Raw genomic sequence first — 26,059 nt, 5'->3', positions numbered from 1 at the left:
TATAGTTGCTGAAGGGCAAATTCCTTTAATTCCAATGTAACAACCAAGTTCTTATAGCACAAGTGGTAACAGCTCTGGTTCCCTACAGTGAAACAACAGGGCAGCCTTGCAACACCTTAATCTGCATGTATCTAAGAAATATTATTAACATCTTGATGCTCTGGAGGGCACTCATTACCAGGAAGGTCTGAATTCTAAGGAGGTAATGATCACACTCTGGATTCTGCATAAATCTGAAGGTACGGCGTACTTGAATGCCCTGAGAGCAAACATGGGTCATAATACCACTGACCTTGATGAACAATTTATCTAGTGCTTGGGAAACTTAATGGAACATGACCCAGCAAGCCTGTAAAATCAGCAAACTTCACTGCAGGAGCTGCATCAAAGAGATGGCACAAAAGAAAAAGGTGAGACAGAGACAGAGAGGAAAAGAAACCAGGGCAGGAGGGGTGGGGGCAGGGAGGCTCACAAGACAGGACGTGCGCACGCATGCGCACGCACGCACACGCACACACACACACACACACACACAAGCATTAGCAAAAGTCAGAGGAGGATCCCAAACTTAATAGTGGCTCTAGGCATGCCTGGATGTCTGAGCATGGGAAGAACCGATCATGCCCAGCTGCCCCCTCTGTATTGACTAAAACAAACTCTTTCGTACCAAGACCACCCCAGTGAGAGGGAAGAATCAAGATGCGCACTTAGGCGGGAGAAGAGAGTTTATACTGGACGAATCTCAGCAGCAATGCAGAGCGCTAGGAAGGGCAGGAAATATCTTGATAAACATAAGGAAGGCTGGCTCAATCTTCAGGTAATAAGCCCCAGAAATAATGTTCAAAGTGAAGGGAACCCAGGATAAGGATCTATGGCTCTGTGGTACACGTTTTCATCACTTCGGGGATCGAGGTGTATTGGCAAAAATTGCCTGTAGGATAAACAAAAAATAAAGATGGAGGCCCAATTCATTTCCCCCATAGTCGAAATTCTACATAAATTAGAGACAATGGGGTTGTGTTATTTTAGCAGTGCAAAAGGGGACTGGTTTTCTAGTTCTCTGAATGGCTATATCCAGCTTTACAATTCTTTTCCCAGACACTCTGGAGAGAAAAATATTCTTCCAAAAAAGACAGGATCAACTTCCTGGTCTTTTATGGTCAGTAGAAGCCACATGAGCAGCCACCATATGGAACTCCATATGGCCAGCTCTGACAATTAAAGTCTAGGATGAAAACAAGAGTTTTGTCTTATTTCTCTGTGAAAAGCACTGATGGGCAATCTATCAGACTTAAGAAGTTGAAAACTTCCTTGCGTGATAGAGACAAGTGTAGCCAAAATTATTTAAATATTACAAGAAAGCATTAATAAAAAAAAAAAAATAAGAATCTCAACAACCAAAATGGTTTCCATTGAGTCTGAGTTTCAAGGCATTCTTTTGGTTCAGGAGGTCTGCTTCCTTCCTTGTACTCATAAGCCACTTAAAGGCTGAGACTCCTCAGCTAACTTTTGGCACTTACTCAAATTCAACTGAAAAGGATAAACCCTTGGTTGAGCTGAACAAAGGCGTTGGAGCACTGTGCATCTGCCACCACCAACCTCAAAGTCTGGGACAGGGACAGCCTGAACAGGATCTGGTTTTCACTATTGCCTATTTGGTTGTGAAACTCAGACTGATTACTTCACTTAGAAATTACTCATTATCTGCAATTATAGTATTGCCCCTTCATATTTCTCCTAGGTGAATCTCCACCTTGGCCTCTTCCTCTGTGCACTCCAACTCCGTGCTACCTTCACACATGCCATTATCTGGGAGTCTCTTCCTTCGTGTCCTTTTTCTTTACCCAACTAACTTCTACTGATCATTTAGCTCTTAGCTGACCCCCACCCCTCAATTAGGGATAGTCCCTGTACTCTGCTGCAGTTTGTAGTTACATGTGTATATATGATTATCTGCTGAAGGTTACTCACTCCCACCAGAGGAAGCTCTGTGAAGCACTTACAGCAGGGCAGGTAGATACGTAGGACAAATGATGAGGCAGACATTGGGCCTGTCATCAGGGAGCTTGCCCATAACAAACAGGAAGAAAACCCAGTGAATCCAGGATTTCAGAGGCTATGACCATGTTATGCACAATGCACAGGGTCGGGGTGAGGAACAGCTATTTCTGCCTGTGCAGCATTTCAGAGAGAGATACAGGCATACGAAAAGACAGACAGGCGCACAAATCTGTAGGCACTGCAAGCAGCTGGTTATGCCCAGAGCATCGGGCCTTTGGCATGGAGTGGAGAGGCAAGGCTAGAGGCGAAGCAGTTTCCAGATCAAGCATGCCTTAGTATGCCATGCTGCAGAATGCAGACATCAGCTTCAAGTAGGGCAGTGAAAAGGGCAGGGCTCCCTTTGGTTCCAAACACGCCTCCCTCCAGTTCTGTACAAATTCAGGCCATAATCCTTGCCCTGCTCTCCCGCCAAATTTCCCATAAGCGATCCATGCGTTCTGCTCAAGGGAGCAAAGAAGAGTGAGCAGCTTCTCCATGCATTCCAAATTCATGTCTAGAGCCATCACGAATCAATCAGCACAGGGAGTGAGAATCCAGAGCCCATGGCTGGGCACAAACAGTCCAATCAACCTCATTCTCATTTTCTTTTCTTTTTCTATTTTAATGGCATATGATGCAGAAACTTATCTTTTAAAATGCATCTAGGTGGACTGGGCTGGTGGAATGAAACAACACCAACAACATGGGTGGCGGGATCCTGCCTTCAATAAAGTGAACATGGAAAAGGCTAAAGGGTCTCATGTTGGAGAACATTATCGGCTCTAAAATTAGGCTGTAACGTTATCATGTGGAATGACTTAAAATGGGTCCTTTGCAAATGAAGTATCTCAAGGCCTTCTTATGAGAGAGGGAAGTCCTAAGATGTAAAACCAGATAAAGATATACTGGATCTATCTGAGTTAAGATGCAAGAGAACAGAGAGGGCAGATTCTTCTCAATTCAAGGGATATTTAGTGAGGGCCTGTGATGTGACCAACAGACTAGACAGATGCTGGGGACAGTCAGACAAATAAGACTTGATCTCCTACCCCACAAAGAACACAAGAGTGGAAAGGAGAAAGGAAGACAAAGATAAATTTTGCTATAGCAAAACTGATCATTGGACCAGTACTGGAGTATACACTTGAGGCAAAAATGAAGTTGAATTTTACATCTATTTCTAAATGGTAAGTCCATTTCCTTAGAAAGGTGGCTATTGCCTGTGTCTTAGATCACTAATAATGTAAACTAGACCACATCTGGAAAACACTGCAGCCCATGACTAAGGTGGGGGGGCGTGCGGAGAAAAGGACTCTAGCTCTAGTTTCCTCAACGTGCATTAAGGACTGCCTTCAACTGGTGGATATACACGCTGCAGAGATTCTTAGTAACTATAACCTATTGACATGGTCCAGAAAAATGTAAACTCAACAGTGATGACCCTTTATCTTAAGGAATACAAAAAAAATATTTAGCTATGAATAACCAAACAAAGGTAAGCCACATGGTAGAAATAGAACCATGAGAAAAACTAAATAACTTAGATTTTTATGATTTGAAAAGGAATATTCTTTTTTCTGAAATTGAAAAGGAAATAAGTAAAATACAAGGAGGGGTTTGCTTAAACTGAGCTATAGACCCATCCCATTATCTTGGTTTCAGATCTATAGTGAATGCTTACATGGAGGTAGAATGTAGTATAAAAAAAATTAGGCTCAAGATTCAGACAGGAACATGCGTACAAATCTTGACTTTGAAACTTGGTAGCAGTGTAAATCTGGGCAAGATAATGTGACTCTTTGAACTAAAAATTCTAATATCTGCTTTTTGGGATTTCTGCAATGATAGTAGATACTGTATACTGAAAGCATCTGAAAAAAAAAAAAAAAAGAGAAGGCCAAAACCTCAGGAGTCACCCCTGATTCCTCTCAGATGCCACATTGAGCCCATCAGTTATGCCTGTTGGCCCTATCGTCAAAGGATATCCCCAATTTTTTTTTAAATTTTTTTTAAAGATTTTATTTATTTATTTGACAGAGAGAAAGAGAGAGCACAAGCAGGGGGACCAGCAGGCAGAGGGAGAAGCAAGCTCCCTGCCGAGCAGGGAGCCCGATGTGGGGCTCGATCCCAGGACCCTAGGATCATGACCTGAGCAGAAGGGAGACGCTTAACCGACTGAGCCACCCAGGCGCCCCAAAGTATATCCCAAATTTGACCAGTCCTCCTCACTCCCACCATTACCATCCTCATTCAGGCCTCTAAGGTCTTCAGTCTGGACTACTGCAGTAGCCTTCCAACTGGTCTCCTAGAGTCCATTCTCACCCCCATTCAGCTCATTCTCCAGGGATCAACCAAGCAAACTTAGAGAAAACAACAAAAACATATCCTATCAGTCACCGCTTCGGCACTATGATAGCTTTCCATTACAACCACAACATAATTCAAACTTCTTCCCGTGGCCCCCCAAACCCTCCCTGGTCTAGCCCCTGCTTACCTCTCCAAATCCAACCCATATCATTCTGACCTCACTATTCCTGGAATCAGCCAAGCGTGTTTCCACACCAAGCAGGTCCCTTTCTCAGGGCATCTGTACCTACTATTCCCTCTACCTGGAAAAGTCTTCCTCTAACTCTTCACGTGGCTTTACTCTTTCATTTCATTCAGGTAGTGACTGAAATGACATCTCCTCTGACCAACTGATCTAACAGTTAACTTGCATAATCCCATCATTCTTTTTATTTTATTATTATGTTAATCACCATACATTACATCATTAGTTTTTGATGTAGTGTTCCATGATTCATTGTTTGCGTATAACACCCAGTGTTCCATGTAGTATGTGCCCTCCTCAATACCCATCACCGGGCTAACCCATCCTCCCACCCCCCTCCCCTCTAGAACCCTCAGTTTGTTTCTCCCATCATTCTAACTGCAAACCCTTCCCTGAGAGCATTTAACACTCCCTGAAGTTATTTTCCTAATAAGTTTAGTCTGCGTTTTCATACCATATTTTTAAACAATTCACTGCTGTATTCACAGGACAATGAGTAGTTGCTCAATGAATATTTGTCAATATCTTCTCTCTCCTCAAAGTTTAAGTTCCAGGAAAGCATGGACTTTATCTGATTTGGTCATTGCTACATCACCATGCCTAGAATAGCAGTTGCATATAACAATTACCCCAATATTTCAAAAAGTGAAAGGATCCTATCAGTCCTATATAGATCAGGCCAACTCCCTTCTCACGGGTAACAAGGACAGGCACTCCTTTATTGGAACTGCCATCTGAACTCCTACTGGAGTAGTTCAAAGTGCCCCATTATCCAGAGGTAGGTCACACTCCTGGGGCTTTACATTAGCTCTTTCCCATCCAAATGTCCTGAAGCTAGGTGATAGCTGACCTTCCCATTCAAAAGGGGAGTAGAGGGGTGCCGCAGTCGATTAAGCATCTGCCTTCCATTCAGGTCATGATCCTGGGGTCCTGGGATGGAGCCCTGCATCATGGGCTCCCCACTCAATGGGGTGTCTGCTTCTCCCTCTGCCCCTCTCCCTGCTCATGCTCTCTCTCACTCTCTCTCGCTTACTCTCAAATAAATAAATCTTAAAAAAAAAGGTGGGGGGAGAAGAGAATGTGAGACAGTGTGAGCCCAGGTTTTGGGTGCTGAGAGAATTCTGTATCTTACTTCCTACCTCTAGATTCTGCCCAGGCCCTGCAGAGCCTGCATCAAACAAGCTCATTTTCCCTAGATGTTGTGCACCATTGGATCAATTTCACGAACACTACACTAAGGCCATAGGGATATGAGTCCAAAGGCAAAGGAGGTCCTTTGCATCCTAGTTCTATCCCAAGGAGCCACTGAAATGATGCAAGTACTTGCTCAGAGGACTGAATGAGGCACACATGTTTTCAAAAAACATATTCATTTAATCCAGTCTGACAGTGATAAGGGTTTGTATGGGGCCCATAATACCAGCCGGGCTGTACTCTGGTAGGCCCTGCAGGTGTTTTCAGTTAAATGTGATAATCAAATTAGCTGCACAGCACAGTTAACTCTGAAACGGCAAATGGAGCTTCCTGGGTGATCTCCCTGTCTGCCTTTCTCCCCTGCTAAGTACAAAGACAGAAGAGCCTTAACCTTATAGCAAAGGCTCAAGTGAAGGCCAGCAAGCAGAGGTGCCTTGCAGGCATGCAGGAATAAAAGCAGAGAAGGATAAAGAGGGTGGGAGGTGGGTTTTTGCTCTAGCATAAAAGATCCTTACTTTACAGTAGCTCAGGATAAAAAACCATTTTTTTCCCACAGGCTTACCCAACCCAACTTGTTTTGTTGTGCAACTATATAGATTTCTTGTGTTCTCTCTCTCCCCTCCACCCTTTACTCCTCCCTAGTTGACTCTGCACTCACATGTGGCTAAGCTTCTTAGTACTCCCAACTAAATTAAAGGAAGGAAAGGACTTCTGCAGGACTGGTTATGAGAAATAGAGGAAAACTTAAACGTGTGATAAGATACTATGATAATCCCAGGATCTTTTCCATTGCCAGTATTATTCTTGCCCGATTCTGCTGGAAGTCACCTTTGGGGTCCAAATTTGCAGAGCATGGTAAGGAGATAATGTGCCTGACTGGAGGATTGGTTCCTTGAAACGAAAACAACCATGTCAATTTCATTTATTCTATGACTCACTTAAATGGCTCCACCACACCAACTATTTCACCAGTCAGCCACTGACAAAGTACTTAGGAGGCGCAGAGAGCCCAGTGGCTGCACAGGTATCCAAGTTGCTTTCCCAGTTCCTAAGCAGATCAACCCCACCTGTTCCTATTTTGCCATAGCGGTGCACAGAGCCAGCTTTCAACCACTGATGCTGGGGGGAGAGGGATGGTGGCAATTTTTCAATTATCCACGCTAAGCTGCAACAAACATTCCTGAAAAGTTCTCTCTAAACCAAAGTTTTGTATGTGAAACCCCTTTTCCCACTGCCTGCTATGAAATTCCAGATGTAGCAAAGATGGCCAACTCAAGACAGACTGAACCCATCTCTATTCTCTAGCACTGCCAATCACTGTTCACAGCTGAGGGGAACAAGAGGAAGGACTCAGGTCTGCACGCTAACGAGAAGCCCACAAGGGGAATTTAAACCCAGCCAGGGCCAGGATGAGGGTCAAGCGGAGAGAGACCTGGGAGGTGACCATCTGTAACAAGTCTGAGAGTGAGCACCTCTTTAACACTTATTAAATTCTGCATCTTTTTTTTTTTTAAAGATTTTATTTATTTATTTGACAGAGAGAGAGATAGTGAGAGCAGGAACACAAGCAGGGGAGTGGGAAAGGGGGAGTGGGAGAAGCAGGCTTCCTGCTGATCAGGGAGCACGATGCGGGACTCGATCCCAGGACCCTGGGATCATGACCTGAGCCGAAGGCAGACGCTTAACGACTGAGCCACCCAGGTACCCCTAAATTCTGCATCTTTAAAGAGGTGAATACTCTCAGAATTGCTAAAGGTCATTGCCTCCTGAAATTTTGCACCCCAGGTGTCTCTCTTGCCTCATCCCAGTCCCAGCCCTGCTAGACACTTGTCGGTGTCCTGGCTTACTTTAGCTGCAGCTTAAACTTTTTTTATTGAGTTACCATAATGTTATTGGCTGGGTAATGCAGGAACCTAGTCTTCATTAAGACTTTTTTTTTTTTTAATTTATTTGACAGAGAGAGACAGCGAGAGAGGGAACACAAGCAGGGGGAGTGGGAGAGGGAGAAGCAGGCTTCCCGCTGAGCAGGGAGCCCCATGTGGGACTTGATCCCAGGCCCCTGGGATCATGACCTGAGCCGAAGGCAGATGCTTAACGACTGAGCCACCCAGGCGCCCTGTTAAGACCTTTTTTTCCCCCTCTTCATTAGCTCTCTTGCTTCCTTCCTTCCACTTCCTGTCCCTTCACAGGAGGTAGGAAATGTAGTTAGATACACGTTGGTTTACTTCAATGGTGGTAAAACCTATGAAAAAGCATGAAGAGACTAGTTCGCCTTTAGAGGCTGGCGGCAAAGTTGAGAAGCAATCAGGGCCTTGCAGATATTCTTGCAAACACTGTTGGGGAAGGACAAATGCACTCGGCCTGCACCCAAGAAGAGGAACCCAGGCATCAACAAGCTAGAACCCCCTCTGCATTACTGAGAAGCCACAGAGCACCAAGTGTTCCTGGCCTTAGACCCCTCGGGGGTCTAAGGGTCCAGATGGCTATGCAGATCCCAAGTCTGAAAGACAGACTTCTCTTTGCACATTTTGCTTTTAGAAATTCCTCATGCCACTTAGAAATTTCAGACTCATCCTCAAAAGAGACTTGCACAAAGAAGTTGGCAGGGCCTTTGAAAGCCAGAAAAGGTGGCTCCACAGTCATGGCGACCTGTTGCAGACAGGAGTCTATGGAGCCCAGTCATCTGCGGTGAGGCCTTAATGAGTTGTGTCTACAGTGCTTGCTCTCTGGGATATAGGGCTATTTTACGGAGGATATGGCACAGGCCAGGAGACTTTACATTTTAGAACAAACAGGACTTACTAAGGCACCCTTGGTGAGGACAATGAGAAGGAGAGATGCTGGAGTGTTTCTATGTCCGATCTCTCTGAGTGGTTTGCAACACCAGCCGGTCCAGCGTCCTATGAAGAGATTCACCCCTTTGATTCTTTGGTTCTTTTTTCTTCCCTGATATTCTAGGCCTGCATTCTAACACCTACCCTCCAACCTCCGTTAAGCCCAAATTCTGCATTTTAAATCTTTACATTTCAGGTTAGATGGTAATTTACCAACTCCCACAAACTTCCAATTTTAATGTGAAAGTCTATTCCCCCTCTTAAGTGGATAGCTAACAGTGATTCTCAAAAGAAAGTTTTAATTTTGATGATGATAAACTAAAGTCATTCTAGGCAATGTTTATTTGCATAGCTTTATAAAATGTTGATCCTATAACAGAGCAGTAATTTTTATGTACAACCAAAACGTTAAAGGTGCTCTAGTTAAAATTATGACACAGGTGTTTTAGGTAACAATGAACTTCAATGCAACAATTCCAGTGTTAGAATTAAAAATCACCAAAGAAGAACAATGCAGCTTTAAGCTATCAAAGCCTTGTTATCCATTACCTAAGTTAGACCTCCTCTCTTCCTGCCTTCCCCAGCATAGTCAGGGCACCCCCTAGGAGTTCCCACAGCCTCTACCTCACACCTGGGCAAAAGCACACAGAGCCATGCTGTGGTTTACCTGTGGACATGTCCACACTCCTCTCTAGGCTGTTCCTCCTAATAGGGAAGGCATCGTATTCACCTTTGATACCTGTGTCTAGCACAGTGTCTGACACGCTGTAGGCACGCGGTGAGCATCTCCTGAATGAGTTAGCATGTCTCAACACGTCTGAGCTCGAAGACATCCAAGGAAAAAGAGTCTCTAGCATAGAGTTGGCAGACCTGTTCTCTAAAGAGCCAGACAGTAAATATCTCAGGCTTTGAGAGCCATGTGGTTTCTCTTGCAGCTTCTCAACCAACCAATGTAACTCAGAGGCTGCCACAGGTAACATGTAAATAATTAAGTGTGGCTCTGTTCCAATAAAACTTTACGAACATTAAAATTTGATTTTCATATAATTTTCATGTCATTAGCTATTCTTATTTTCCCCCCACTATTTTAAAATGTAAATAATCACTCTGAACTTATGAGCCATACAAAAATCAGCAGCAGGGTTTTCTAACCCATGTGCTAGTACAGCTGGGCAGAGATATGTAGGAACATCTCAGGATACCACACAGGCTGGAACAGACTGAGTAGAAGACAAGAAGAAAGGAGTCTATGGTAGATGGGTGGACCCTCACAATACCTGAAAATAGGACAAAAAGATACAACACAGAAACAAAAAACAATGGAGTTTTTATTATCTTTCTTTTAAACTAGTTATACTGTAACAGGGAAGCTCACATTCAATTAACTAATGGTTAAGGAATTGCGAAAAAAACTGGTATATTTAAAAGTCGTTAGTAATAGTAATTGGGGGAAAAAAAACCCAAACCTTTTCAGGTTAAAGTTTTACTACCCTCTCCAGCATTGTTAAAATGTATTCTCCGTTGTCTCTGCTGCCCACTCTCAGGTAGAAATACAAATGAGCAGAGAAGCAGACAAAAGATTGGGAACAAAAGCAGACAAAAGGGGTTCTATCTCAGAGTACCGAAGGATTGACTGTCCTGTCTTGTCCTACCCAGTCCTGTGCATAAAATCATAGATGTCTTCAAATTTAAAAGGACTCAGAGTCAAAATGCTGCTCCATTCGTTAAAAATAACTCTTTAAATAGCACACACGATCATTTTATAAGAATTCAAAACCAAAGAAGCCAAGAGGGGGCGCCTGGGTGGCTCAGTCAGCTAAGCATCTGCCTTCAGCTCAGGTCATGATCTCAGGGTCCTGGGATGGAGCCCTGCCTGAGTCAGGCTCCCTGCTCCTGGGGAGTCTGTCCCTCCCTCTCCTTTTGTCCCTCCCCCCACAGCCCCTGCTCGTGCTCTCTCTCTCACTCTCCCACTCTCCCTCTCAAATAAATAAATAAAATCTTAAAAAAGAAGAAGAAGCTAAGAGAAGAAAACCCAAGTATCTAGAGATAACAGTTAAGATAATGGTGGATAGCTCCTTCTAGAATGTTTTCCTTAACTGCATTGTATTTGTGTATGTCTGTGTATGTGTACTTTTTTTTTCTTAAAACAAAAAGAATCATCATTTTGTAAACAAAGAAATCTAAGATTTGGTAAACTTTCTCAAAATTGTGCATAAAATGAGCTTGTAAAAAGTCAGGCATTGGACATCTCATCTTTTGGGCCAATGCTCTCTCCTACCACCTCCTAACAGAAATAAATAATTTGCATCTCGAATAAGTGCCTTATACATAGCAGGTGCTCAATAAATTAATACATTCTGAAATGACTGATGCTAACAGTGCTGTCCCATTTCTTTTTCTCAGCCCAGCTCTGTCCAAGCTAGCTTTTCAGAGATGCTCTTTATTACCACTAACACCAAAGAGCATAGCTTTCAATAGGCTGCCAAATCCCAAAGTCCATATGGAAACAAGGACAGCATCCTTTAATAATAACTGGCGTGTAACTTCGAATTTCTGCTACTGGAAAGTGCTTCACTTTGGAATGTTTCCTTTTGGCTTTATTTTAAAATGAACCATTATTCTGCTTCTTTACGGATTTGTTCACGAGGGATTCATTTTCGGATTCTTCCCATGTCCTAAGGGGTAACATTAGAAGGACCAGTAAGTATCAAGACATTTGCATAAAGTTTGCCTTAATTTTCAATGGAGTAAGATCAGACTTAACCATGACTAAAAAAATTTCTGATGGGCCTATTCATGTCCGGAGTCACAGTGCATTAATGACATGACAAGGAAAGGATAATCTAGGCTTAGCCAACAATTTCTGCTTCATTAACTGTCTGGCTAGGGCCAGGTAGCAAGATCCTGTGAAACAGTCCGACTATTTTGGAAGAAAAATCTTGTATCTGGGCAGTATGCTAAGCAGGTTAAGTGGCAGTTCTAGTGAGAAGGGAAGTATAATTTTTTTTTTAAAAAAAGATTTTATTTCTTTATTTGAGAGAGAGACACAGCGAGAGAGGGAACACAAGCAAGGGGAGTGGGAGAGGGAGAAGCAGGCTTCCCGCCGAGCAGGGAGCCCGATGCGGGGCTCGATCCCAGGACCCTGGGATCATGACCTGAGCCGAAGGCAGATGCTTAACAACTGAGCCACCCAGGCGCCCCGAGAAGGGAAGTATAATTCTTAAAGAAGCAAAATGTCAAGGTTATCTCTCAAAAGAACAAGAAAACCTGATTAGCCAGCTAGACAGAGAGGCATGCTTGAAATGGAAAACTGCCATTTGCCTGGTGACTTGAGGGAATGTGTTTAAATGGTCCAGTTTTGGGCATTGATGCATCCAGCTAGCACCTTGACTCCATCAAACTCCACTGGGATGACCCTGGGTCTAGGGCACATCTGAAGACATGCTCTGAAAGGATGCCCAAGGCTTTTATGAAGTGCTAGCTCATGCAGAAAGCAAACCACGCATTCTGGGGAACTGAGCTATGTAACCAGGTATTAAAGAAATACCTGAATGCTCTGTTTGCTGTTTTTATCATTATGATGGTCCCATCTTCAATATAACAATGCATAACAGGGTCTCCAGGAACATACAAGATCCACCAAAGAATTAATATTTGTGCCAAGGCCTGAAGCTTTCAATATGTAATAGGGAATCTCTAAGGCAAAAAATTGTGTTTCAGCAAACACAACAAATACCTGGTATTTTTATCTGCCTGGCATCCTTTGAATAATGGCATCCAGTTTTCCTCAGATTGCCCCTCTCCCGTTACATGTGGCCCTACCAAGAATGTCAGTTGAGAACCCCACTACTGCCTCACCAGAGAAGTGGGTGCATTACTCAAGAGACGCTATTACAACTCTCTTTAACTAGGAATGTTGACCTGCAATAGAATCCCAAGAGGATAAATGTGGTCAGAGCTGAGACATTCCAAAGGTAGTGCTCCAAAGGGGCTACACATGAGTTCCCTGGTTATTTTCCACCTCTTATTTTATTTATTATTCAGCAAATATTTATGAGTGCCTCTTACTATGTACAAAGCACTGTTCTAGATGCTAAGGATACAACAGCACAGAAACAGACAGAAATCTCCAACTTCAGGAGTCTACATTTCAGGGAGAAGAAAACAACAATAAACAAGTCAAACAGAGTATATTAAACAGTGATACATGCTATGGAAAAAATTAAGCAATGCTAGTGGGTAGGGAGCACAAGGGCTGGCAGTTACAATCTTAGAGCAAGACCTCACTGAGGAGGGGAAGGAAGGGAGGGCAGATCAGGGCTAAGGACTGAAGGGCTGAGCCATGGGGCATAGCAAACAGGACTAAAAAGGAGCAGCCAGGAGGGAGGAGGAAAACCAGGAGAATGTGGTATCCTGGAAGCCAAATGAAGAAAAGCATTTCAAGGAAAGAGGGAGTGAGAAACTGTGAAAACCTTCAGAATGATCAGAGAAGGGAAGTCTGAAACTGATTTAGCAACACCAACATGACACTTTTCAGGGGAGGAGTGGGTGTAAAAGCCCAAGTGGAGTAGGTTTGAGAGAGGATTTGGGAACAGCAACACAGACAACTATCTGAGAGATTCTGCTGAGAAGAGCAAGAAGAAATGGCGGGGGGGAGGGGGTATCTAGAAGGAGATGCGAGATCGAGAAAGGTTTTTGTTTTTTTTTTTTAAGATTTTATTTATTTATTTGAGAGAGAGAGAAATTGAGAGAACGAGTGAGAGGCGGGGCAGAGTGAGAAGCAGACTCCTCGCAGAGCCGGGAGCCTGATGTGGGGCTCGAAGGCAGACACTTAACCGACTGAGCCACCCAGGCACCTTCAAGAAAGGTTTTTATTGTTTTTGTTTTTCATTTGTAAAGGATCACAGAAATCACAAATTGTGAATTTTGATATCTATCTCAACAGAGAAAGTCTCAACACAGACTGAAAAGTTGATCATGTAGGAGACAGGGGGAAAAACTGTTGGAGCCAAGTCCTTATGGATGCAATCAGGAATCAGCTCTAGTGCCCCAGGGCAGGGAACGCCTTTAGGTAGAAGCACAGGGCTATTCCTCTAGCACACATGGACGAAAGGTAGAAACACAGACATGGGTGTGGTAGCTTCTGGAAGTTCTCCTGATTGCATTTATTTCCTGAGTGAAATAAGAAGCAAGATCTGAGACAATCTACAAGAGTAAGAGTGAATGGCCTAAGAACATGTAGCAGGATACCAGGCACATAAGGGCCCTTGCAGTTGCTTTCCAATGTCCAATGGTTCAACTCTACATTCAATTATGTGATCGACCCGGAAGACTCCCAATAAATTCCATTCTATTTTTATTAGCCACAGTTGACTTCTGTTGTTTACAACCAATGACCTATATACCAACTCTTTCTTGAGGCCTAGGGTTACCCATGTTCTCACTGAAAGTCCGACTTTTAGGGGCACCCGGTTTCTCAGTCGGTTTAGCATCCAACTCTTGATTTCAGCTCAGGTCGTGATCTCAGGGTTTTGAGATCAAGCCCTGCGTCAGGCTCCATGCTCAGTGTGGAGTCTACTTGAGATTCTCTTTCTCCTCCCTCTCCCTCTGCCCCTCCCCCTGACCCCACTCACACACTTTCTAAATAAAATCTTTAAAAAAAAAAAATCTTTTATAAAATAGAGATCCTATTTTATCAAGTCCTGTACACTCCTAAATGCATACGAAGACCAGCTTCCAATATACCAATAAGCCCAACAATTTGAGTTCCTCTCCCAGAACCAAGAAATAATGATTTACATTTACAATACCAAATTGGAAACACTAAAGCAGTATGCTAAACTACTTAAAAACATGTCTACTCATGTGAGAAAGCAGAAAAGACAGACACCAAAATTCAAATCCCCTGACGATTTCTTCAAACCCTTTTTTGAGTTAAGCTGCAAGAGTGTCTACCAAGACAGAATGAAGATGAATACGCATAAAGCTTTCCTGAGAGTGTAGATTAATACTTCAATACAGACGTCACTAACTCAGGGAGGGAAATCCACATCAAGAGTGCACTACAGGGTAAGCTGGAGGCACAGAGAACAGTTTTTACAGCGGATGGCAGTGTTTAATCTGGGAATGGTATCTGAGAGGGCAGGCGAACTGAGGAAGAATGAAGGAAAGTCAGACTCTCCCACAAAGAGAAACATTTTGAAGATCACAAAGATGAGTGGAAATTTCCAGACCACGCAGACTAAGATGAGTCTTCATGATATAACGTGTCATCCCCCTCCAGGAAATTAATAGTTATTAAACTGTAGCACAGACAGCTGCTTCTGAGATGAAATCAGCCTTGCAACACTAAGAAGCAGGAGGGTGAAGGTGAGTAGTTGCTAACCTTCCAAAGAAGTCAGCCCCACATAGCTTCTTTCAAACAGGTGCACTGCACTCTACAGGGCATTTGACTCATGAAGAGCCCTGAATACTCACAGGGAAGTGTGAAGCTTGGTGTAAGGTATGACCTGAAAGCAGGTATTAATGGGCTCTTTCTCCCAGATGACCCTGCGCTGGAATATCCCTTGCTAGGAAGGGTGAAAGCAATGGTCGGCCCTTTGGCCAAATGCACACAGACTGCCAAGAAAACAAAACTAGAGCAAAAATAAACACATGCACACACAAAAATCCAAGTGGGTAAGAGCTGTGTGCGCTACGTTGTCAGCATCAAGCCCTAAGGTTTTTGCTCGCCAATAATGGAACTATGAAGAAAGTCCCATTCCCTGAGTAAGAATGACTTGTTTTGGCTTAATCGCTTGAACAATTCTCCTATTTTCCCTCACTTTACAAGACACGGCTCCATGATCCTCCTTCCCCCATCCCCCAATTCCTCAAATAGATTATAAAGATTTTTTTTTTTAATTTATTTGAGACAGAGAGAATGAGAGACAGAGAGCATGAGAGGGAGGAGGGTCAGAGGGAGAAGCAGACTCCTTGCCGAGCAGGGAGCCCGATGCAGGACTCGATCCCGGGACTCCAGGATCATGACCTGAGCCGAAGGCAGTCGCTTAACCAACTGAGCCACCCAGGCGCCCCCTCAAATAGATTATAAAAGCTGACAATTATGGAGGGTGTCCTATATGCCAGACACTCTTCTAAGAGCTCTATGTGGATTAATTCATTTAATCCTCACAACAACCCCGAGAGGGCAGGTGCTATTGCTGTCTCTAGGTTTCCCAGAAAGAAGAGTAAAATAGGTGAAGGCTTCTATACCTTACTTCTCTGTGCTTTACTAGGGGATTCACAGGGGGAGTGAGGCAGAGAAGCCAGCCACCGCCAGGTTCAAGCACTGCCACTTGCTTCATCTCTTGGGACCATCTCATGAGCAGCTAAGGACTGCTGTCTGGAATGCCCAGCTCCTACCCCCCATTAGTCAAAGGTTTCCCCTCAGGCCTTTTAAAATATCCCCTTGCTTTCCAGGTTGTGCATGCATTGATGCCACTTGGTGTCATGCCTCCCTGGGATGGGAGGGCAGAAGCAGGAGGCACCTGGTCTGGGCACGAGGCGACAAGCTGCCAGGCTGCACCTGCATGAAGCAAGGTGCAGGTTACACCCGGTTCCCGCAGTGCTGGCTGACATACACCCAGGACAAGCCAAGAGAATCTCATGTGCTAACTTAGAAGTTTCTGATAGTATTATTTGAGCTCCATTTTCACATGAGGAGACTCAGGCATAGAGAAATAATTCACGTGAGGTTATAGAAGAGACAAGAGCAAGACCAGGCGGTCTGGCTCCAGAAATGGTCTCTTAATCACTGTGCTCTCAATGATGAGCTTCGACTACGTAGAAGTCTGCCGGCTGCCTCAACTGCAGCTGCCAGGTGTAAGCCACAGGAGTTGTGAAGAACTGGTTAGGAAACCGGTCGGTATTAAGAAAACAAGTATTACAGATAATGCTCACCATTCAGTGCAAAGAGGACACAATGGGAGTGAATCCATCACTGCTGTGCCGCCAAAGAGAGAATTTAACAAAATCAATCATGGGCCTAATGCCTAAGAAAGACGGCTCATCAGAGCAGAAATAAATGAAATGGGGACTAAAAGGGCAACAGACAAGATCAAGGAAACAAAGAGCTGGCTTTTTTGAAAAGATAAACAAAATAGATGAAACTTTAGCTAGATTCACCAAGAAGAAAAAGAAAGATGACTCAAATTCGGGAACGAAAGAGACTTAAAAAGAAAGGAAATAAAGGAAAAAGAAAAGAAAGAGAGAAAGAAAGAAATCTGGCTCTGCTAAAAGTTAGCAAAGAAGAAACAAAGTCATGTCCATGTTAGTTAATACCCTCGCTTTGATAACACCCCACAATAAATGGGGGCAGCCACTGAGAAAGGAGAAGATAGTGTCTTTCTCTTTGCTCCTCCTGGAATTTGAGAGGGAAACTCCGTGGCTGACTCTGGGGTCAGAAGAGGAAGAGGTACATCAGAGAACAGGAAAGTCATTGAAAACATTAACCCAACAGAAGTGGAACAACTCAGTGCAAACAGGAGACCCAAATCAAAGGCGCTCCAAGACTGCTGAGCATTAACAGCTTGAAGCCGAGAATTTCCCCTTGCAGAATGCATGTTTCTTAGGCTGTGAAGGATTTAGTTCTTTGAATTCAGAAATTATGATTTTTTTTTTAAGAGCAAAAATCTAAACTGAACTTGTATCTTTCCTTCTCCTAACCCTAAAGGTTGAAAGGTCATAGAATAGAGAAATTCTTGAGTTGAAAAGTAAGTGAAGGTCTGGCAGCTAAGTAAGGATTGAGCTCTAATTTTGTCTACATTTCCATTAATTTAAAGTGCTAAGTTGCCCGTTTGCTTTAAAATATGTGGTTCTCCTCTTTGCAGTATCCCTTTAAATAGATTTTCCTTTCACTGTGCCAAAAATAGCTAGAGAAGGTCCTTTGAGAATCCCATTCTTAGTCTTAAAAAAATACATTCTCCTCCCCAGCCCATACACACAAACAGGCCTGGAAGCACTTCTTCCTCACTTCTTCCAGGGACCTCTAATTTATCAGAAATAATAAATATTTCAGGAGAAAAACATAGCTGGTCAGGGAAGTGATTCTCCCAGCCCATTTCTGCTTGTTCATTAATTATGTGATCACCCAATATCTAGCCCCTCTTTTGGGATTAGCAGATAGGAGGGCCAGGTGCTGAAAATCCAAATGCCTACCCCATGGCCAGGCAGGTGGGGGGGGCACAAAAGAGGTAGACCAGACACAAGGGACAACAGGGACAGCTAGGATTTAGTGCACTGAAGAAGGCTCGCCCAGGGGGTTAGGGTGTGGCCTCTAGCCAGTTGGAGCCAACTGTGAGCAAAGAGATCTAAATTTTTTCAAGTAAAATCACCCCTGTTAAAAATGTCAGAAATCTGTCCAAATTGTAAAAATGGCAACATGTGGAACAACAATCCCGAACAGAATGCATGTATGCACTACTCTGGCTGGACACCCTTGTTTGCAACCTCTAAGTAAGAAACAAAAGATAAAGGAAGACAGACTGCCTGTCCCGTGGGAGTTTACGACCTAGCAGGATTAAGAAGACAGACACTTGATCAACTGTCCCATAAGGTGGAATGTGATACCTGCTAAAAGGGAGAAATAAGCAAAGGCTATGGGAGCTGAGGAAAGCGAGAACGCCCCTTGAGGCAGAAAGGATTCTTGCGGTCAGTGACATCTGAGCTGGGGCTAAAGAATGAGGTAGACTTTGCCAGGCAGAGACTGAGGAGGGACCATTCCAGACAGAGGAAAATGAATTGCACAAGGTAAAAAGAGGGAGTTGGAAAGAGAATGTTTGAGAAATGGTCAAGAGACTCTTCATGCTTCTACTTGACAAATATTCGTTGAGTATCTACGTGAGCCACACAGCAGGGATGCAGAGGTGATCATGAAGGGACACAAGGTGAGGCTGCTACGTGTGAGAGGGTCCAGTCCAGACAAGGTGTTAGAGGCCGTACCCTGAGTTTTATCTTCAGAGCAATGGGAAAGTTTCCTTTGAATTTTTTTAAGTAAGGGAATCACATGTTGAGATCTGCAGTGCTCCAAGTTCCCCAGCTGCAGAGCATGCATTCTGTGGACTGGAAGGGAGCCAGAGTGAGCTGGGAGGAGGCCTTTGCAAGCAGTCTGGGAAAGAGAGAATACCAGCTTGGACTAGAGGGCTGGGGAGATTCAAGAGGTAGAAAGGGGTTAAAATCACCAAAACTATCAGTTCTGGGTAGGATTCGGTGAGTTAGAAGCCAAATGGGACTGGAGAATGTGGTCAACATGGCTCCATGGGGGTATCAGGGCACACCACCAGTGGCCCAGCAGCCAAGCAATTCCGTACCAGCAGCAGTGGGTGTCCAGTGGTTACTAGAGAGAAGGAAGGTTTAGGAGCCAGGGTGTGTGGCCGAGGGAAGATTGCCAGAGAAGCTCACAGGAGCTTTCCATTTTAGAAAGTGATCATCTCAAAAGCACTATTTTCTTTTAAATGTGCTTTGTAAAATTCCACAGCTATTTTGCTTGGACTAGTCTTGAGGGCAAGCAAATAACTAGCTCTTCTCATGTTCAACAGTTCGTCACTAAATTAAATCTTAGCCTTCAGACTTGGGATGGAGGAAGAAGGAATATTAGAATATCTATAAGATATATGTTAATGCCAAGTATCCATGCCCACTTCCTTTTATTTTGACCCTCTTTTAAGAACTTCGAAGAATGCTAGTTAACCATCACGGTCCATCCTCCTTGGTGCCAAGGCCTAGTAATGACTTTCTTTATAACCACAGGCATTTGTAAATGAACCCAATTCACTCTCCTTCTGATTATTAAGGAAATATGAATACATCCTTCTTGATTGGCAGGAATGCCTGGAAGTACTCATACTCCAGTCACAGAAAGGTGAAAACAGCCAAGCCACTAGATGCTTAACTCTTGATAACTTGTGACAATGGAGTCTACATATTTTGACAAGGTCTCACTTGTATGCCAAGCATTTGCCCCAAATCATTTTATGATTTCTGCAATATACAGAATTTTGTCATTTTTGCAAAGCCACAACAAGTAACAGATCATCCAAATAGACATGAGACGACTGGGTAATGAAAAGAACAATAGGAATCAGCAAGTAGCAATGAGACTAAAGTTGATTTTGCCCTCCTCATTTCTCTCTCACCTTCCACCCCTCAAATCTTAGAATTTTAGTGTACGTGTGCCCATACTCAGATGTATTCCTCTTCCCTCCCAAATTGCCTTATCTGTCCCATATGTCTTAATCGAGTTAGCACACCACATGAAGATCATTCAATAGATTTAATGCTCTCCATTGAATCTTATTTTATCAAGACTATTTGCAGTAAGCATTAGACACTGCCTACTCAGAGCTTTTATACTGATATCCAGGCCTCCCACCAATGGCCCAGGGAAGTCCTGTTTGGTGTAAAAAATCATGGTGGCCCCATTCCCCTTGTTGGAGATTGCGTCAAACCAGTAAGATGTGATGGGAAGTCTGGAGAACTTCTGGGGAAAATATCATCATAGCTCTTAAAAAGAGAAGCAAAGAAAAAATAATGCTTTTTCTGCCTCTGGACAACCACAAATGCACAAGGATGCAACACAACATCTTATGACACTGACCTAGACATAGACAGCACAGTGATGCTGGCTGTGAGCAACACCATAGAAATAACCTGAGTTATTTCATGAGCCAAGAAATTAACCAACCCTTAGGGCTGATTCTGTGTAATGAGAAATAGATTCCTTTATTGTTTAAGCCATTTCGAATTGGATTTTCTGTTTCTTACAGCCCAGAGCATCCTAAAGATACAATACCTCTTTGTAGAAGCAAGAAAAGGGCTCTACCACTTTCACAACATCCTAGCAACAAAGGAATAGTTGCTTCAAAAAAAGAAGAGACTAAGATTGATTTCTCAATAAGTGTTTTGGGAAAACCAGCTGTGAAAAGGTATTTTTAATAGCCACTCCTGATGTATGGAGAGTCCTTTGAAATCCTCCCAATGCAGCATAAACACTGTAATAAAATGATGATGAGTCACCGTGAATGGTATGTGTGAGGATATGCAACATACTTGGAGTCATCATAATATGTAAACATTAGGAAACTACCATGAAATTTGTCTTTATTATTCATCTACTCTTATTTCTTTCTACAATTATAATATTGGGAATTTTTTGTCTTCTCCACTCCTTTTACCTGATGAAAACGCAGAATCACATGATTAGAAGGGAACTCAGAAAACTGAGGCTGAGAGAGGTTGACTAATTTCCACAAGATCCCGGAGCTAGCTGGGGACCATTTTATTATTAAAAATGCTTTATGCAAAATAAAAAAAAATGTTTTATGCATGATTTTAAAACAAAACCATTTGCTGAACACTCAATTTAATGCAATGTCAAACTGTAAGGATATGGGAAATCAAAACTGGATTTTTTTTTTAGTAATTTGATTATGAAATCTCCTTTTTGAATTCACTGCTTTGAGCTTCTCTGTCCTACTTCTATTACCTTCCTAAATGCCAATCCTTTCCACTCAAAATCATTTCTCTCTCCTAGAAAATCCCTGCATATGGCCCATTCTCTTGGCCAGTGGTTCTCAAAAGACTTTGCATCGTAATTACCTGGGAAATAAACCACACATGCAGATTCCCAAGGAGAGTCCAATTTAGTAGAGCAGGGGTGGGGTCCCTCAATATCAATTGTAAACAAACATCCCAGGTGAGTCTAGCTGTGCTTTGAGGCACATGACTCCAGACTGTATACTAGATTCCAGGATCCAAATAGAAAACATCTAATTATCATAGTAGATTTAAGCTGGAACAACAAAAATATGTGCATAGTTGCCTATAATTTTTATGTTCCCTCGGAGGTCTGAAACAAACCCAAGAGCTCTGTGATTTGGATGCACCCTGGTAATCATTTGCTTGGAGGCTTTGAGATTTTAGCCTTTTCCCCTAAGACCTTTTTCCCTCTGAATGCATTTCTACTTGGGATTAAATATAAAATGTCTTAACTCTCTCTCCACAGCTAAAAGAAATCAATTTTAGAAAGTTTCAAAAGAGCACTTTAAAAATTGCACAATACAAAGTATCTTCGCTTTGAACCAGACGATAGAGAGATGCACAGGGCATACAGGATAGGTAATGAGAGCAGTGAACACGGGTTTTCTAGCAGATCTAGCCCTGAAATCAAAACTTAGGAAGGAAGTTGACCATTAAGTAAGTGGACCAGAGGAACAATAGCTCAGGCATATCAGAGAGTAAGTCTGAAACTGAGAAAACTGGAATCAGACAAACCCCTTATCCCAAGTTAACTATCCCTTCCTGGTCAATTTTAAAACAGGACAGTGCTGTAAATGAGAATATAGCATTTAAATGGAATCTTAGAACTCCTCTGGGTGCCAAAGCATTTTTTCAGAACTAAATAAATACTCCTTACTGGAATGAGCAATGCTCATTTATACCCATCTCCTCCAAGACACTTTTAATTCCGATCTTCTGAGACCAAGAGCACAGCCTACTGAGAATTTAAGTCTGTGTGTCATAACATCGGCTCTGACCAACTCACACTATGGTCTCTATGTAGATTCCTTAAGGATTAAATGAACAAAGAAATGCCACATAACCTCATAGAATCAAAGAAAATTATTGTGATTGTGAATCAAAGACAAGACATAATGATCCATAAATGCTACACTGTAAGTAACTCCAGCAACAAAATTGATTTAAATTTGTTAGAAGGCAAAAAGTTGAGGTCACAGTTGTCACTTGCATATTCCTGTTGTACTCCTCGTTAGGTTAGGGACAAAGATGAACTGAATTTAATGGGGTTTGGAACACAGAGGTGGACAAGAGGGAGAAAGTGAACCATCCCCCAAGAGATAAACAGGCTCAAGTGTTTAAGAGCTACCTTAACAGTTTTCAATGTTTTTTAAAATCTTTTTCTTCCCCCTTTTAAGATTCCTAACAATCTCAGGGCACTTTACAAATGGGCAGATGCAGTAGTGAGTCCGCTGGATCACTGTTTACTCTTGGTCATGCTCAGTCCTGTTAAGCTCTCATCACAATTCCACAACTTGGAAAGCCCACTGCTCCCAGCTAGTTCCGAAGCCTTCTCCTCCAGCTGCTCCCAGGAGGCTCAAAGCCTAGTGGCCCAAACAGAGCAGCCATCGAGCATCTCCACACACACTTGGCCAGAGTATGTACCCAGAACTTGCTCTGTTTCAGTAAAGGCCCTTCAAGTGTGCAAAGTTTTGTAGCTAAGATCTAAACCAGCTTTTCTATTGAACAAATGCCGGACTGGGTTGTGGGGAATAGGCACCAAACTGTCATCTCAGAGCATCTGGAGTCACTTTTCAAACCCAGTTCTCATTATTTTAAACACACTTCATCAGGATTCTTTGACATTTTTTGGGCATTCCCCTTGTAAGCTTGCACGTTCTCTGCTATGCTTAATTGTTTCTGAACATGCAGTCCCGATGCCGCACGGCAAGAGAGACATTTGACCACTAACAGAGCAATCCTTGACTCTGCCTAATTGCTTCTGACCAACATGCTAAACACTCTTGCTTCTTCATAATTAAGATCTGTGGAAATCTTTATGGTAACACATACACTCTCTCTCCACAAGGCAGTATCAACATGCTTGGTAGAAATATGAAAACAAACCATCATAACCTTCCTCAGCTGACTATCAACTTATCCCAAAGAAATGACTTAATGGCATGAGCAAAGTGTGGGTAAGGACCAAATGCATAACACATCAATCAGTTCCATAGAGTGTACGGCTTAACGGTTTAAGTTAGCTGTTACATTCTGTCCTTTTTTTATACTCCAGTCTCCAATCAAGAACATTCATCCAAGTCAATGGAAGATTAGAAGGTACGCACATGTAGTCACTGACACAGCAAGGGAAGTCAGGAAGGCCATTCCCAAAACGGTCCAGCAATAGTAAATAAACAAAAATTCAAAACCATTCCAAGAGTAAATATTCTTTGCAGGACAATCAGGCCCCATGCTGAATGCCTTGCTTATCTCAGAGGGCAAGTAGGCATTTGTCAAAGATAGTTTCTTTATTCCCTAGGCTTTAACACAGGTAACTTTTAAAAGCACTGACATTGTAGATAAATAAAGGGGCTCCTACTATCCAAATCTGACTGATGAAGAAATTAAGGTCCATGGCTTGCCAGGGCTCACTGAGTGGCTTGTTAAGAACACAGTCAACTATAGAACCCAGGCCTCTTTACTACAAATCCCAGGTCTATAAACCCACAACATATTCCTATTTGTCTCTCATCATCAAAAGAACACACAACTCCTGAAAACTGGGCTTAGTGACCTGGTTATCAAGGAGGACATATTCCTGTTTGCCCTTGGTCATCACAAGAGTAAAAGCCCCCTGACCTCTCTGCCTGGTGGCCTGGTATCTTGGGCGCTTCCCCAGCCTCCTCTGTAAGGACCATGTGGCATTTACTGCTGTCTCCACTGCAGTTAACATTTCACACATTTCTTTCCTAAGCCTCCAGCATTTCTGATGCAATAGTGGGAGAGGGAAACCTGAGCAGAACCGAGACAAGCTTTAGTGCTAAGACATGAACTTTCCAGGAGTGAGAAGAGGGTAGCATTCAGTCTTAAACCTACTTTGCCAAGTGGTTCATGAGCAGCTGTAACATCTGTCTATTTTTCTCTGGGAGCCGATGAACAAGGCTGTGGATTTCAGAGACCCGAGACTCCTGGTTTTCCAACTCTGCAAAGGAAGGAAGAAGGTAATATTTGATCAGTGTCACAGCCAAATCAGATTACAAAACAAAATCAAAGGAAACCAAAGGTTGGGCACTAACAGACGGAGGATTTCTCAAAGGTTTAAGAGCCTGTTCTATGGACTCATGGCTAGATCTAGCAGTGTTTTTAATGGTACTTTCTGGAACAGTTCATTAAAAAAAATGACTGTCAAAAAATTCAAGCCAAAATGATGACGGGAAGAAATGGAGCCAGTCAACTGCACACTCAGAGCAGACAGAAACTTGGGAGCAGCCGGCTTCCTAGAATGACGGCTTCATTTCAAGGAAGGAAGGAACTTTATGGGCACTTGTCAAATGACAAACAAATTGTACATGAACAACATTACAAGGGTCTCGAATATCAAAACAACGTCTCAAGACAGCATCCAACAAATCAAAGGCAATGTCCAGTCATTCTCAAGTCATGTGTGACACCAACCAGCCTGGTGGAAGAAAGAAATTGCTGATAAAATATGTAAATCTTTCTGCCCACCTGCCACCTTAATCAAACCCTGCCATGGCTTGGTTGAATTTGGGTAAGTGGCTTCACTTCCCTGGGAGATAGACTGGGAATGCTCACCACACCTATTTTTAGGACTGATGTGAGGTTTAATTAGAGAATGGTTGCTATGGGTTTGGAATTTCTCTGAAAAAGAAATCACATAAACACGATCTTCACTCCCAGCTTTCTCTCAAGTCTTTCTCCTCCCTCTTTTAAGGAGACAACTCTGAGAAGATAAGGCCACCAGAACATTAGGTACTACTAAATTGGGCCAGTAGTAGCTACCAGGACAAACAAACTTTGAAGGCTTAAAGGAAGCAGGGAGAGGCACAGAGACTACTGACATAATAGCACTGTGGAGATTCATGCCAGATTTAAATCTGGTAGAGAATCTTACTGCCCCTTACAGGAGGCCTGCCCCACGTACACAGATTCCAGTATACTTAGGGTAGCTTGCACCTAATCCCTATGTATTTTAATACCAGTAATATGACGCAAGGGACCTGGATGATATAGCTGAAGAATGATCATAAGCTGTAAATGGAAGCCATGATGGAAAGAGGACTGGGAAGTTATATAAATGGTGTCATATTCAAGGAAACACTTCCAGTGCTCAATTTAGGTAATGTGCAAAGTCTGATTCATTCTGCAAAATGCTACTCAAGGGCTAGGAAAAAACCCAAGGAGTTAGAACTCCAATAATCAAAATTAGAAAGCCAAACTTGCTTTTCTTTCCTCCCCCCACCCCAAAAACACACTTCTGAAGTTTCTCTCCTCTACTGTAAATTCAATATGGTAGCAGGGCCTTTGACAATCCCAGTTTGGTTTCATTTCTATTTTGTGTCCATCTCGTGAGCATGTGTGTAGGTATTTACGTGCAAAATACAAAGAGTAGAAAGTATTTATTTTGGGATACTGACTGTTCTTTGAAATAGAAAAATGTATTCCTTTCCCCCCTTAAAACTCTGGCAAAAAAAAAAACCACCTACTTGCTGCTTTGATGAAACTTCTTTGAAACTGGTACATCATGAGTGGTCCTGGAAGCATTCTGGGATAAAAGGATATACACCAGTCAGCTTAATAAAAACAAACAGACTCTAAATAACAGCGTAGACGCTGCCCAACTATATACAGACTAAGATCA

The 26,059-nt window shown here is 42.9% G+C and overlaps 1 protein-coding gene across 2 annotated transcripts in view; it reads right to left on the bottom strand.

Moving 5' to 3' along the window:
* Nucleotides 1-26,059, bottom strand: part of ARHGAP26 (Rho GTPase activating protein 26) — a 419,879-nt gene that overhangs the window by 125,267 nt on the left and 268,553 nt on the right. For both annotated transcript variants that reach the window (XM_021702216.2, XM_021702215.1), the window contains exons 16-17: nucleotides 25,905-25,963; nucleotides 24,274-24,379 (exon numbers count right to left, since the gene is read on the bottom strand). In XM_021702216.2, coding sequence (XP_021557891.1) covers nucleotides 24,274-24,379; nucleotides 25,905-25,963 — 165 coding nt within the window. The remainder of the gene's footprint in view (nucleotides 1-24,273; nucleotides 24,380-25,904; nucleotides 25,964-26,059) is intronic.

The sequence above is a fragment of the Neomonachus schauinslandi genome, chromosome 7 (assembly GCF_002201575.2).
Source record: "Neomonachus schauinslandi chromosome 7, ASM220157v2, whole genome shotgun sequence".
In the NCBI taxonomy this organism is placed as follows: Eukaryota; Metazoa; Chordata; class Mammalia; order Carnivora; family Phocidae; genus Neomonachus; species Neomonachus schauinslandi.
Note: the sequence above shows the minus strand (reverse complement) of the source record. Positions and strands in the feature narration are given on the sequence as shown.